This window comes from Podarcis melisellensis (assembly GCF_964234715.1).
Source record: "Podarcis melisellensis genome assembly, chromosome: 2".
Classification (NCBI taxonomy): Eukaryota; Metazoa; Chordata; class Lepidosauria; order Squamata; family Lacertidae; genus Podarcis; species Podarcis melisellensis.
This window is the reverse complement of record NC_138529.1, coordinates 47,664,104-47,678,328: the sequence shown is the minus strand read 5'-3', so window position 1 is coordinate 47,678,328 and position 14,225 is coordinate 47,664,104. Positions and strand designations below refer to the sequence as shown.

At 40.8% G+C, this 14,225-nt stretch overlaps 1 protein-coding gene across 5 annotated transcripts in view; it reads right to left on the bottom strand.

The window, feature by feature from the left end:
- Positions 1 to 14,225, bottom strand: part of DOCK2 (dedicator of cytokinesis 2) — a 252,567-nt gene that overhangs the window by 217,298 nt on the left and 21,044 nt on the right. For all 5 annotated transcript variants that reach the window (XM_081899107.1, XM_081899111.1, XM_081899110.1 and 2 more), the window contains 9 exons: positions 13,989 to 14,070; positions 12,037 to 12,172; positions 9,995 to 10,070; positions 9,462 to 9,529; positions 8,189 to 8,314; positions 6,764 to 6,888; positions 3,892 to 3,990; positions 1,887 to 1,959; positions 1,681 to 1,784 (listed from right to left, as the gene is read on the bottom strand). In XM_081899107.1, the coding sequence (XP_081755233.1) occupies positions 1,681 to 1,784; positions 1,887 to 1,959; positions 3,892 to 3,990; positions 6,764 to 6,888; positions 8,189 to 8,314; positions 9,462 to 9,529; positions 9,995 to 10,070; positions 12,037 to 12,172; positions 13,989 to 14,070 (889 nt within the window). The remainder of the gene's footprint in view (positions 1 to 1,680; positions 1,785 to 1,886; positions 1,960 to 3,891; positions 3,991 to 6,763; positions 6,889 to 8,188; positions 8,315 to 9,461; positions 9,530 to 9,994; positions 10,071 to 12,036; positions 12,173 to 13,988; positions 14,071 to 14,225) is intronic.

Sequence of the window (14,225 nt, the reverse complement as noted above, 5' to 3'; positions counted from 1 at the left end):
CCACACCACTGGCTGGGTATGGAAAGATCACAGTATTAAGTCTGTCTAAATTTTATTATCCTTTTGGCAGGGACCAGCTGTATGTGAGAGTTCCCTGCAGGGAATTAGCATCTACAGGCAAACCAAGGAGAATTGACCCCCACCTCCCACCAGCTGATATCACCTGCCCATCAGAGTGATGTAACTTGATTTACATGCAGGAGTGGTTTCAGAAAAATGGCCTTGTTGGCCAAATTGCAACTAGGTCAAGATAAGCCTACAGGCCATATTCCCCAGCCCTGGACTAAACATGACAAGAACAGCTGGGAATACTTGATCTGGGGCTTCCATTTTCAGCAACAGTCCTACAACTCATTGCCAGTTGTGCCCTAAAACGCCACAAGTGAGAGTCTTTTTCTTTTTTAGCAACACTCAGGGCATTGGCCATGTCCCACAGGGCTTCTAACTCTTAATTACTAAGAGTAGGTTCCTAAATTGTATTGCAGGCTGTTTCTCAAACTTGGGGAGCCACACAACTCTGGTGCTAGGGACACCTGCTTCATACAACTGATTTTCCTTATTTATCTTCAAGGAAACATTGCGGATGTTTACTAATAAACTGCTTTTAAAAATGGAAATCAAAGGGCTAAGTCTAAGTATTTAGGCAGCCATTCCCAGTTTAGCATTTAAAACTGACTAAAGGTTTTATCACCAGACTGCAGCTTTTTGTCTGACAGATCTCCAGCATCCTATAAGGACATATTTGGAAAAGCTCCAAACAACCTGAAATATAGTCAGCTCAGTCTTTTCGTCCCTTTCTTTCTGTTTCCCACTAGGCCATTTGCAAGGATTTTGTGTAAAAGCCAGAAACTTGGGCTAGTTGCCAGATGTGTTGAGTACACCTGATTTATTTTAGGAAAAGCCAGCTACAGCATTTTCACTTGCTGTATGTGCTGACCTCCAAAGTGAAACTCCCACCACCCCTAGCTATTGGGTATGCTGGCTGTGACTGATGGGAACAACTGGAAGGTACCACGTTAGCTATTCCTGGCATAACTCACACTACACAAAGAATCCACTGAGTTCTAGCACTGATGGATGTTCCTATATGAATATGCTATCCTTCAGGACCCCTCTTTCAAAGTTTAGGCATATGGATCTGGGCTGAGGAGGAGGTTTTTCCCCCTCAGTATTTGCGTGCCAGTTATAGAATGCCCTCCCCCTAGTCCTTTCAGGCTAGGAGTTGTTGGCATCTGTCTGTCTCAAGAGACAATGTAGTGTGCCTCTGATGGGAAAGTAAAACCGCACTGTTAGCAGCACCAAAATGAGCCCCCTGGGACTCAATCTGCCCCAGCCTGTCTTCACATGTGGGGGAAGTCCCTAATTCAACAAGGGTTTGAAACCCATTGGCTACCTTCACCTGGTTTAGCCAGCCAGTCAAAGTTGTTCCTGGAGTGTGGCCACTGTCACGTGCAGACAGCTTCTAGGAACCTCAGGTGAGAGCTGAGTGGAGGGTGGGCACCAAACGTGGACATACTACCCCAAAAGGAGCACGGTGTGTTCCCTACCAGAGGTACTACTCCTCCCCTAACACCCCACACACCCCAGGCTTGGAGCATAACGTTTTAAGTAGACCAGCAGGAGATTGTTAGTGGATTGTGCAAAGCTGTGTGGAAGTCTATGCAGCAAAACCGACAATACCTTTAGAACGGCCAGATCATGAAAGCCATCAAGCAGAGTTGTCCCATCCTCCTTCATTAACTTCACATATGCCATTGCAAAGTTCTTTTCTCCTTTGTCTTTAGCTGTGCAAGAAATAATTTGGTATGATTCTTTCCCCCCGCTTATAACATGTCCACTTATCTAATGCTGCATATTGAAAGCAAGTAATCAAGCGGGTTACTTACACTCCTGAGATGACCGATGTCTAAACGTAAAGCGCAAGTGAATTCTTTGCATATCCTCAATGGGCAATGCTACCTATTTAAATACATAAACAGCTATTAAAGTAAAAATGATATGATGAATACATGGAGGGAAGGTCTACCAGCAGTTCTAAATTAGCGCTGCCCAAATATCCATCTATGGCTAAAGTCCTGCTGTAGTCATCAGTGGCAGCTATTTGTGCATAATGACCTAATGTTATGCTCTGCTGCACTTTTTCAGGACTTGTATTTCATTATTTGCCAAATGAAGCTATACCACAAGATTACATGCCTTTGAAATAAACTTTACATTTTAATGCAAATTGATATCATGACTAATGCTACTGTTGAATGAACTTTCTTGCTGAATAAGATAGTATTGCTTAGTCATAGATATATTAAAGGGCTTGCTTTGAAGTCCCTACACTGCAAAAAATAAATTCTAATGTGCCTCCTTTGTTATTTGATCTTTAAATTGTGCGTAGATAAGAGTCACAGTGGTGGAAAGTTGTATAATAAAAGGATCCACCAATGTAGAAATGGGGCCAATTCAGATGTAAATTCCTCCACAAAGAGGAGCCTTGCTATTTTAAGAGATAACACCTGATCTGGTGTTAGTTACAGGTAGGTAGCCCTGTTGGTCTGAAGAGGTGTGCATGCACATGAAAGCTCATCCCAATAACAAACTTAGTTGGTCTCTAAGGTGCTACTGGAAGGAATTTGTTTGTTTGTTTGTTTGTTTGTTTTGACCTGATCTGGTGCAACTGCCACTATTTGGGGAGTATGACATCATGTCTCATGCAAATCCTGGAGTTCCAGTATTTGGGAAAGTAACAAGTCAGATGTTTCATCCTCAGTGAAGCTACACTCTGGAACCTTTGGTCTGAACTCATCTTTATACTACACCAGGTATCTTAAGCTTGTATACAAAGGTCGCCTTTCTAATATCTGCCAATTCCCCTTTCGCACCACAGCTCTCTGTGCTACATCTCATGCTGTTTCAGAGAGCTACCCAGTTTTGAGCGCTTTTTAGGGGACACAAAAGTGGGGAGGAGAGACCATGAACATTCACTCTCTTCTAGATCCAATCCATCATTCTAATTCATTATAGCAGCATCACCACACGTACGTTTGGACACTACTGATCAAAATCAGAATTAACTTGGAATTAGATGACTCCAAAGGCTAGTTTTAAAAAGCTCCAAATATTTTATTATAAGCTTAGCTTGGATTTCCATTAGTGCACAATTTTCAGAAGAGACACTGCTTGACACATAAATATTTGAAAGTACATGGAAATAAATACATTTTGTGCCCAATAATACCTTTTATTATGCCATTTTTTTCTCCCTGCTGCCCTCTGTCTCTTCTTGCCAAAGCACCTTAATAGAATTAAACTCATTATCTACCTAAGAGCCACATTATGACAGCAATTTTCTATAGTGCTCTCCCTTTAAAAGGAGCAGATTTACAATAAGCTTTTCTAGTAGCCTACAGCCATTTTGTAATTATTTCCATCGCAACCTTCCAAGAATTTGCTTATTACAAGTTACATGCAAACCATAGAGATGTCAATTAATTCTTCTCTAACGAGGATATAAATTGTAAAAGGTCTTTTTTCATGAGGTGACAGAAGTTCCCGTATTTTCTAATTTTTCTCAGCTTTTGGACCATACACTCCTACGTTTGCTCTAAGTTTTTTAAAAAATGCATTATTATAATACTAGAAGAAAATGGAATGGACTAAAATTTCTATCAAATTCATCTTGGGGATTATGGGCAACTAAGTTAACTGTATACTTTTACAAATGGAAAAATCACACTTCTTGCTTCTAGACAGCAAAATAATGCAAGCAATTCCTTGGTGGCTTGCATTCTTTCAACTGTATTGTCAGAGCTTCCAGTTTAGCATAAGCAGCAGAGTCCTAGGTTCCTCTTAAGCAAAGATTTTAAATGGGGAGGTGAGGCATCTCCTCCCCTTTCATACCTTTAATGTCTCCGCCCAGCGGGGCTGTTTAACTTGGTAGTAGACCACTGATTTATATTCACTTGTAGGCTTGTCTCCAGCTCCTAAACATATTGCATTCTTACACAAAACAGGGGAGAAGAGGAAAGAGGTGCAGCTTCTTAGTTCTTACGTACATATTTTCAATTCAGAATTATATAAGTACTATAGTTTTAATACTGCCATCCATACAGTCTATGCTAACCTCTAGGACTCTTATGTCTTGACTCTCCAGAGAGGGCAAGTGTACAGTCCCACAGTGGGGCAGAAACCAAAGGAAAACCACGGAAAATATGTTTATGATGGTGCAGCCCTGTAAATTACCTGAACCGGCAGGAAAGGGTGAAGTGCCTCACAGCAAGAACGTAAGTAATTAAGGCCAGCGTCAGCACTTAATATTATGGACCACTGGCAACTCTCACCATGTTACTTTGGCCTAAATTGTATTTGTGAACAGTCTGTGTCCCTCAATACCCCTGATACTGCCATCAAGGCTTTGTGGAAAATGTAAAGCGGTGGCCAGCCTGCAACCACCTGTTGCCACCAGTGCTTTTCACCACCATTGGTGAGCCCCCAGAGAACGCTACAAAGCATTCAGGGCCCACTAGGCCGCACTTTGCTGAGGATTCCAATGGACCCAGATCTGGCACGATATTAACAGACATACTTGCAGAAGCAATGATTGCAGTTAAGCAGAAATTTAGCTTAACAACTCAAATGCTGGTGCACAGAAATTCTCACAGAAGCACTTTTAGGGACCACATTATCTGGGAATGTGGCCATGTCTGTACCTGTCTCTTCTTACTGAACAAGAAATGCTGTACTTCTCCCACTTGTAAAGGATAGTAACATCTGTCCTACCAACTGTAACTCATTAGCAAATTTAACTGCATTTCCACTACCTAGCCCCTAAAATTATTCAGCTACTTCATAAATTTTCCAATATTGGAAATAATGTTCTCAGCATCCAACAAAGCTATATGGTGCATGGGAGAGGAGATTAATCATTGAAGGTTTTCTGGCTACTTCTTCTCTCAGCAGTTTTCCAGAATTTATATTTATGTAACTGTTTTATGCTACTTATTTGCATGTTTAGTCTTTCATGCAAATGCCCTGCCAATTTTTTCTTCCTTTCCAACCAATATCCAACCAATACTCTGATCCCTAAGTAACTCCCAGGAAATTTAACAGTGCAATTATTTTCTCAGCCAAGGATATCTTGCTGTTCCCATAAATTCTTCCTTCTTTTCACTCTGTATCATTTATTTTTAAAGCTAAGATGTCAAATAGGTTGGTCACATCTACTTAAGCACACCTACACAGCAGACAAAAATGTATATAGAGCTTTTATCTGAATTATTAGTCAGAAGGAGCATGAGAAGAGATTATATATATATTATTATTATTATATATTATAAGGCAGTGGAAGACAGGAGTGCCTGGCGTGCTCTGGTCCATGGAGTCATGAAAAGTCGCATACGACTAAATGACTAACAACAACAACATATATTACAGTATAATATACAGTGGCACCTCGGGTTACAAATGCTTCGGGTTACAAATGCTTCAGGTTACAGACTCCGCTAACCCAGAAGTAGTACCTCGGGTTAAGAACTCTGCCCCAGGATGAGAACAGAAATGGCGTGGCAGCGGGAGGCCCCATTAGCTAAAGTGATACCTCAGGTTAAGAACAGTTTCAGGTTAAGAAAGGACCTTCAGAACGAAGTAAGTTCTTAACCAGAGGAACCACTGTATATTATATATATTATAACACAAAATATATATAACACAAAAACAAAAATCATATACACACACACACACACACACACGTGTTTGTGTGTGTGTGTGTGTGTGTGTGTGTGTGTGTGTGTCATTTAAATATCAAGGTGTTTTGGTTTTGGTTTTACAGGCAATTTCAGCCTTAGATCAGACCCGGAGGAAGACTTGAGACTCTCTGTCACAGACTGTCAATAATCTTTCCACAGACCTATCTCAGATTTTTCACATTATTTTGGAACCTCCAGAAAAGCCTCGCAGAGGCAAACACCAAAGGGAAATTCTTTGTTGTTCACTACTGCTTCATTGGCAGCTGGCATTTCAATTTGCATTGTTGTGAGTACACATGGAACTTGCAGGAACAAGCAACCTTGCATGATTTTTGCATGTTGGAGTGTGGAGCTGAAGCTATGGAATATATCAGCGAATGGGCTTGGGCCCAAAATGGATTACTTTAAAGTGGCATCTATGATTCTATTATTTGTGGACTCTAAAAAAATTATGTTTTGCTCTTAAGGAGTGTTATGGAGGTCAACAAACAATAGTTGCTGAAGTAAACCTATTCTTGTTGCCCTTGATTTATTAGCTAGCTGCTTCACCTGTAAAATTCAAGGGCAGAATGTGGGGTGGGGAAAAATATTTTTATACTAAAAATGCACAATTATATATATATATATAAACCAATGTGCCAATGCTATCAGTATATTATATATCAATATATTATACTAGGGTTCTTAGAATTCTTACTAAAATCTTACTAAAACTCCAACAGTTAAAACATATGGCAATCTATTTAGGCCAACTTGCATCTATACGACTTTTTTTACCCCCTCATATATCAAGTGCAAACATATCTCTCAAAATATGTCATGACTGGGATAAGATGGCTTGCCAATATACACCTAGGGCTGAAGAATTCTGTGTGCTGAGTTTCTGAATCAAGCGCTCTTCATCAGCTTATAAATGCTAACAGAGCAAAACCAACAGATCTGAACTGCAGCACAAGCTTTAGGAAATGAGGTTACAGAAAAGTTATGCTTGTTCATCTTCAATATGCACACAAGAGAGCAACACTTACTGGTATCACTTTCCCATCTTCATCACAGACACACATGTTGACTTCTATGTTTCTCTGTGAAGTTTTATTAGACTTATCCAGGTCTCCATTTAGCAAGGTAATGTAGATGTCATTTCTTATATCGCCTATGAAAGAAATGCAAAAGGGGTAGATACCAGGACAGAAAGGACTGAAGCAGCTAAGGTGACAGAATGCATAATATCCATGCCTTGCCCTACTCAGTGATATACTGAAGTGTAAATGTTCAAGGGAGAAAATGAAATTCGGCTTTGATGTCTATTATCAAACTTTTATAGTCTTGTCAGGAAAGAGCTTGACATTGCTTCTACAGCGATATGTAATTCTCATCCTACAATGACACCTCCTGGTGAAGAACAGCAAAGGCACACCAGCTAGAGGGAAGAGTGTCATGCAGATTTGAAAGAACTATGCAATTAGTAACATGTTGCTGTAAATTTAATTTGTGAATCACTTTTTGTGTAACTTTCAAGGTGGTCTATAATCAAACAGTATAAATGACAAAATATAGGTTTAAAAACAACACAACTCTGCAAGGCAGAGACCTAAAAGAAACAGTACAAAGCAAAACTCCCCTTCAAATATTAGGGGAGGGGGCAAAAGTTAGGATGGGGAAAAGTCACTGACTGCAAATGGAACCATTTTACCACCAAACTAATTTTGAAACAGAAGAGAAGCACAAGGCAGCTTTTGATACAGGATGACTGTCTGTTGTATTTTTTTTAAGGAATTAAAAATAGGATTGATTGAAAAGTTGTCAAAACTCTTTTGGCTTGAAATGAAGGAAATACACACAGGCAAAGGGTTTCATGAACCAGCACTCTGACTCACCCTTTTCACCACCACTGCCTGCTTCATGGTCCTGGGGGCAACAGTATTCATACAGTGGCTGCAGTGATTGTGAGGCACCATTTCCCTCTCTCCCCCTTGCCACTACCAGCTGGATCCAGAATGAGGACAGAAAGCTTTGATGTCACTGTGTCATCATGAAGCCAACTGCCTTTTGATCTCACTCAGGAGCCATTTGTGGCAGGGGACTGGAAGCACCAGCCAGTGAGACTCTAAGAAGCATGATGGTGTAAGTCGCAACTTCACAGCACACTTTATCACCTTTGTGGTGCCACCCTCCCACCCCAAATTGCAGAACCACCCCAGGCAACGTCACAGCAGGAAAAATATGGGTGGTGAAGCTGGTCTCAGAGTATTGCAACAGAAGAGGAAGTCGGGGCATGAAGTTCCATAAATCCCATTAAGGCATTACCACTAATTTATAGGAAAATTGAGAAATAAAAGTCCCAGTAAAAACATTACTGTTGCTTTCAGCACCTCAGAACAGACTTTCTTTGGGTGGTTTCATTTGTAAAAAGAAAATAGCCAGCTTCTAAGCAGAAGCAACCAACCTCATACCTGGCATGATTATTTCCGGAAAACCAAGCTTCCTAGCAACAACTGTTGTTCTGTCAACAAGATGAGGGTAGTCCTTCCTAATCTGAGTAGTGTCTCCAACAAGCATTTTCATAGTTACCCATAGCCCTGTAGAAGAAAAGAAGAAAATATTTATAGTCCAATGCAGACTATCATTTTAAGAAAAGCCTGCTGAGGTACTTTGTGCCATGGGCCAGGAGTCAGTTTAACCTGCTAATCAGAAGGCGGAGTGACTCCACTTGCTGCTGATCAGCCTTCAAGGACAAAGAGGAGAAGGCACTGATTAGAATCAGCTGGCTTCAGTCTTCTTAAGCAGAGCTTCCAGCAGCATTCAGATGCTGGTAACAATGCTTGTAGTTTCTGGCCCTACCTTGCTGATTCCTTGACCCTTCACCCCATGATCATCGGATTCCCTGACCCCTGGACCGTGTGACTATGTGGATTGCTGTTCATCCACCCCTAGGACTGGACCTGACTTTGGATGCTGCCTCTGCCTCCAGGCAAGTACATGTCAGAGATTCTTCTACTTGGCTGATCTCCCACTCCAGTGAGCTCTGCACATTGTTTCTCAGCAATGAGACCACGACACCTTAGTTCACAAGCCACAAATCTACGGGCATAGTTACATTAACCACATCTTTCCAGCAAGGAACTCATAGGGCCTGTTAGGCATCTCTATTTGACCAATGAGGGCATTTTGGCTAAGGCATGTCTATCGGCCCCACACAAGATGTTAGGTGTGGAACAGGTAGAGATCTGGCTTGGTGATAGTGGGGTTGCAGGTACCAATCAGCTGATCATCAAAGCTTGCACAGCACTGTGCACAGAAAACTAGACATCAGGGCTTCCCTTACACTGTGCAAAAAAAGGCTGACCTGCTGTCACTGTGCCATCAGGTGACTGACAGATGGGTGACCTTGTCCACCTGTGAAGCTTGGTCCACTGGGAAGGGGAGCCTTCTGGCCATCTAGTTCCCCACTGCTTACATCAGGTGACAGCACATCTGTCTTAGAAGCTTAATCTTGCTGCTATTTGTAAGAACCAGCACTTCTATGTGAGCTGCTGTGGCTAAGCAAATCATAATCTAAGTACATATACCTGCCCACATAAGAGTGCCTATCATAGAATTCTTGCCTGCTAGGGCATTCAACTTGGCACCAGGTGAAGTGCAAACTGGTCCTAAGGTCTGTCAATAATGCCATCCTATTTAGGTTAAAGTGAGTGGGAGTTAAGAGCAGACACCAATATGCTTTACCTTGTCCATCACCTTTGAGTGTTGTGACCTTGCTTAAGAGGTTATGCAAGAACTCATTCTCCGACACTCTAGAGGAAAAAGAAGGAGGAAAATATATCTATAAAAATAAACCATTAATACAAGCATGCAGTAAGCTGAACAGGAAGAACAACTGGAGGATGTTTGCACAAATGCTTGTTCCATTTCGTCCACCCAATGCTTGAATTTGCAACAATGGGAGGAATTCAAAATTGTGCTATGCCAGAAGGAGCGATCCCTGGTCTCCCTCCCTCTGCACTGTTCTGGGAATTCTCTCTCTAGCCAATTTGGGGCTGGGGGCTTAGGGGGCATGCTCAAGAAAGGCTTTGCACAGGGCTTCTGTGGTGGGACTCCAGCCAAATACACCTGTAGAACCTAACCTAACCTCCCTCACAGTGTTGTAGTGCAGATAAAAATGTAGAGGAAGAAGCATGCATGCCACCTTGAGCGCCTTGGAAGAAAGGTGGAATATACATGTAATAAAAAAATTAAATTAATTAATAAAAAATTCTTACGGGTGAAAAGGAATGAAATGCTGCTTCTCTTCATCGCTTTCTGCTTTTCCCTTTACGATGTCTGTAATATCCATAACTGGGGGTGGGGAAGAAAAAATCCGTCCAAATGTGCATGAAAGAAATGGACAAACAATTCCTCTTCTTGTTAGGATCAAATACCTCATCAATTTCATCAAGTTGGACTGTAGACAAGTATTATACTGCAGATTATACTCTCAAGCTTATTATGCAAATTCATTCCAAATAGCTTCAAATGTAATTACTTTTCCACATATTTTTTTTAAATGCAAGTTTCATTTTCTAGTGTAGTCCAAGTCTAATCATTCTAACAATATCAAACTCTGCAGTGTTGTCCAAATCTAACAAAACACATAGTCTTCAGTATGGCCAATTTGCTGCCAAGGAAGTTCCTCCTACTGTGATGCTGATCTATAACCAGGGAAAACATTTTGTGTGTTCTCAATTATTCAGAACTTACAAAAATAATTAAATTATTTGCCTCCAATTCCTGCCTCATCAATTAATTTAATCATGTAGCAATGAAGAACAGCCAATAAATACCAGAGCCCTAGGTAGATGGTAATTAACTTGACTTCAAGGAAGCTGAGACAGCTAATTCGTTGTGCATTCTTAAATAATACATTAGCATTCAGCTTTTGCTTATGCGCATTACATCCCTACAGTTTCTTTTTGTTACCCTATGAAATTCCAATGTGGCATCCTATGCTGAGGTATTCCCCCCAAAAATTGTTTAAAGCATTTCATCCTGTACACCTTTTCCACACCCAGGAGATCTCATGCCACGTACATATCTCCAACAAAAGGCCATGCACAAATTTCCATTTCTCTGCCACAATCCTGCCCCTACTACTGCAGTTTTGTGGACTTTTTTGAAGTGAAGAGCTTCAAAGAACACATTCACCTAACACCACCACCCTGATCAAATTTAGGTAGCCACTTTCTTAGTTTCGCTTATGAGCATTCCACGAGCAGAGCAGTTATAACTCCATGTTTAATGTCCAGTATTGACTTCAGTTATTTCTTCAGTTCTAGACTCTTTCATAGAATCATAGAGTTGGGAGTGACCCAAGGGTCATCTAGTCCAACCCCCTGCAATGCGGGAATCTCAGCTAGAGCATCCATGACAGATGACCATCCAACCGCCGTTTAAAAACCTCCAAGGAAGGAGAGTCTCAGGGAGTCTGTTCCACAGCTGAATAGCTCTTACTGTTAGAAAGTTCCTCCTGATGTTCAGTAGGAATCTCCTTTCTTGCAACTTGAAGCCATTGGTTCTAATCCTGCCCTCCAGAGCAGGAGAAAACAAGCATGCTCCCTTCTCCATGTGACAGCCCTTAAGATATTTGAAGATGGCTATCATATTTCCTCTCATTCTTCTATTTTTCCAGGCTAAACATACACAGTTCCTTCAAGTGCTCCTTATAAGGTTTAGTTTCTAGGCCCCTGATCATCTTGGCTGCCCTCCTCTGCACAAGTTCCAGCTTGTTAAATTGTGATGCCCAGAACTGGACACAGTATTCCAGGTGTGGTATCACCAAGGCAGAACAGAGTGGTATTATTACTTCCCTTGATCTGGAGACTAGACTTCTGTTGATGCAGTTAGAATAGCATTAGGGTTTTTTGCTGCTGCATCACACTGACTCATGTTGACCTACCATCATTAAAGGGGGGGCAGAGTCATGATCCAGAGACACCTTACACCAGTGGTTGTATGCCTATGACAAACTATGACAAACTTAGAGTAGACCCACTGAAACATTTCAATGGGTGTATGCCGAATATGACAGCCAGTTACAGCCCCACGTATCTTCCCACATACAGGGTGGGGAGGAACAATGTTGCCAATTTTCACATCCATTGGCAGCCCTTTATGCATAATACAATGCCCCTTTAGAGGACCCGAAACTTTCAGGGCAGCATTTTAGGGGTCGGGGCTTTAAAAGACAAAAAGTAGTTTAAAAGCCGCAGTGTACCTGAGGAAGACCATGCAACCCTCTTTGGATCCTGTCCAAGTATTTTCTTACCTGCCACTCCAAAAGGTCGTCTTATGCCCTGGGTATATTTTCTTGTATTACTGTCTCTAAGATCCATTCTTCCAACCCGTACAATCTGGCAAATCAAATAAATTTTTTCTCTTCCGAGATCCTTGTTTCCAAGATCCTGATATTTGTGAAATCAAAGACCAATTACAAGAGTCACAATGAAATTTCATACCATGTAGAGATTCATAATGTATAGGTACAAAGAGTGGTGCAAGAATATGTCCATAATGGAAAGGAAATGTTTTCATTTAAAGGAAAACATCAGTTCAGAAAACTGGATTTGACTGACATGAAATCTGGATTCAAAGTATGCATCAACTTCAAAGCAAGAAGCTAAGTGGAGTCAGTGAAGCACCTTGAGAAATAAGTCACTGCATGATCAATCAATCAGCAGACCTTCACCCAATTTGATCCAACACTTTCAAAATACTTTCAAGTTCACTGAAGCAAATGACGAGCTACATCAGAATCAGTTTGACCTTTCTAACAGGGCATGTGGGGTGTGTGAGAGAGAAGGAACCGAATGTATTGATCTCTCGGAGTTCTGAAAATGAAGGTGAATTTTCAGAAGTCTTTATATACAATTCATTCACACACTATTTTGTAAGCATATTAGGGTCGCAACCTAAAAGACTGCAGATGCAATCCTCATACTCAACTTTTCATTTGCTCTGAGCTGGAGGTTTCACATGCCACCCTCAACCCCCGCCCCCTGCAAAAAAAAACAACACCCCGATTTTTAAACTCATCCAAAGTTAAACTGTAGTTGAGGATTTGTTTCAAGAGTTTGATAAGAAAACTAAGGAGATAAATAGAAATGTCCCTTTCAAAAATTCACCAGCCCAATCCCCCAGCTGCTTTTTAAACTGGGGAGGGTGGTGTGGGGAATTCAAGAAGTAGTCTTGAAATCTTGCAGAGTATCTGGTTCTAAGAGAGAAGCTTCCTGGAACAAGAGTATTCACAGGTTTCGCTGACTGGCCTTGGGTTTTCTATGCATTCTGCTTTTTCTAAAATTAAACATGATTAAACTGAACAGCCACAAGTTCATTAAGCTTGTATTGGAGGGGGGGAATATTATTGGTCCCTTGGTGACAAATAAGGGGTTTTTTTTTCTTCCCTGGGTGATATGCATAAGCAATAATTTACTGATGTCCTTGAGTAATCAGAATAGGGATTGTATGTCTCAGTGATTTCAATCACCTCTTCTGTTTAGTGTAACATCTGTCTACAAGATTAATAGAGGTATTTCCCCTGTACTACAGTATTAACTTCTGCCAAATATAGCTACGAACAAGCTAATATCATACGGGTCAATTACTGCTGAGTCCTGACCAGCATCTATTCTACTAGGTCATGTATCTAATGTAAGCAAAATACAATGGCATATTATTCATCCTGAAAGAGATGAAGAGTGCAAATGGAGCTGAAAGCAAAGTTGAATTCAAAGCAGTTTAATAAAGCATAGACCCCCAAGGATTTAGACTTGGAACTAATGTTCCAGATGCGTGGAAATGTTTCCTCTATGTATCCTGGCTAAGAAATGTTGCTGTTTATTATTTTAGCATTAGTTTTCTGATAATACACTGAATAATTTTTCAGAAACATAGTCATGTGTCTATCATTGTGCTGATGAGCATACTGACAGTACGATCCTATACATTTCTCATTTTCTTCCAGGTAAATTTATATAGGGCTGCAGACTAAGACATCTCTCAACCTGGGCCACATACAGTTCTGCATATATTAGGTATATTAAGTCAGACCACCTATCAGGACTAAACTCTATCCTGTCTCCTGAAAATCTAGCAATTTTTAAAATATAGAACAGAACATCCTGGAGATGTGACAAAATTTGAAAAATGCTTGATTCGATAAGCTTTCCAGAAAAATGCCACTGGCAGTTAAGTACTATAGTAAAGATACAAGCTACTCACAGTGAAAACCACCTTCAGATTGTTGAAATTGTCGATTTCTTTCACAAAACCTTTGCTCCCCCATCTCACCAAGTAATTTTCACTGTTTAAAAAGAACACATCATGTTATACTCTGTATGACTGGGTCATCTAATAGCTTCACAAAGCATAATTGGCGAATAGCATTATATAATACACATTGCTCTGCACAAATCTGAACACCTGACAATGCCACTTCTACAAATTGACTCTTATTCA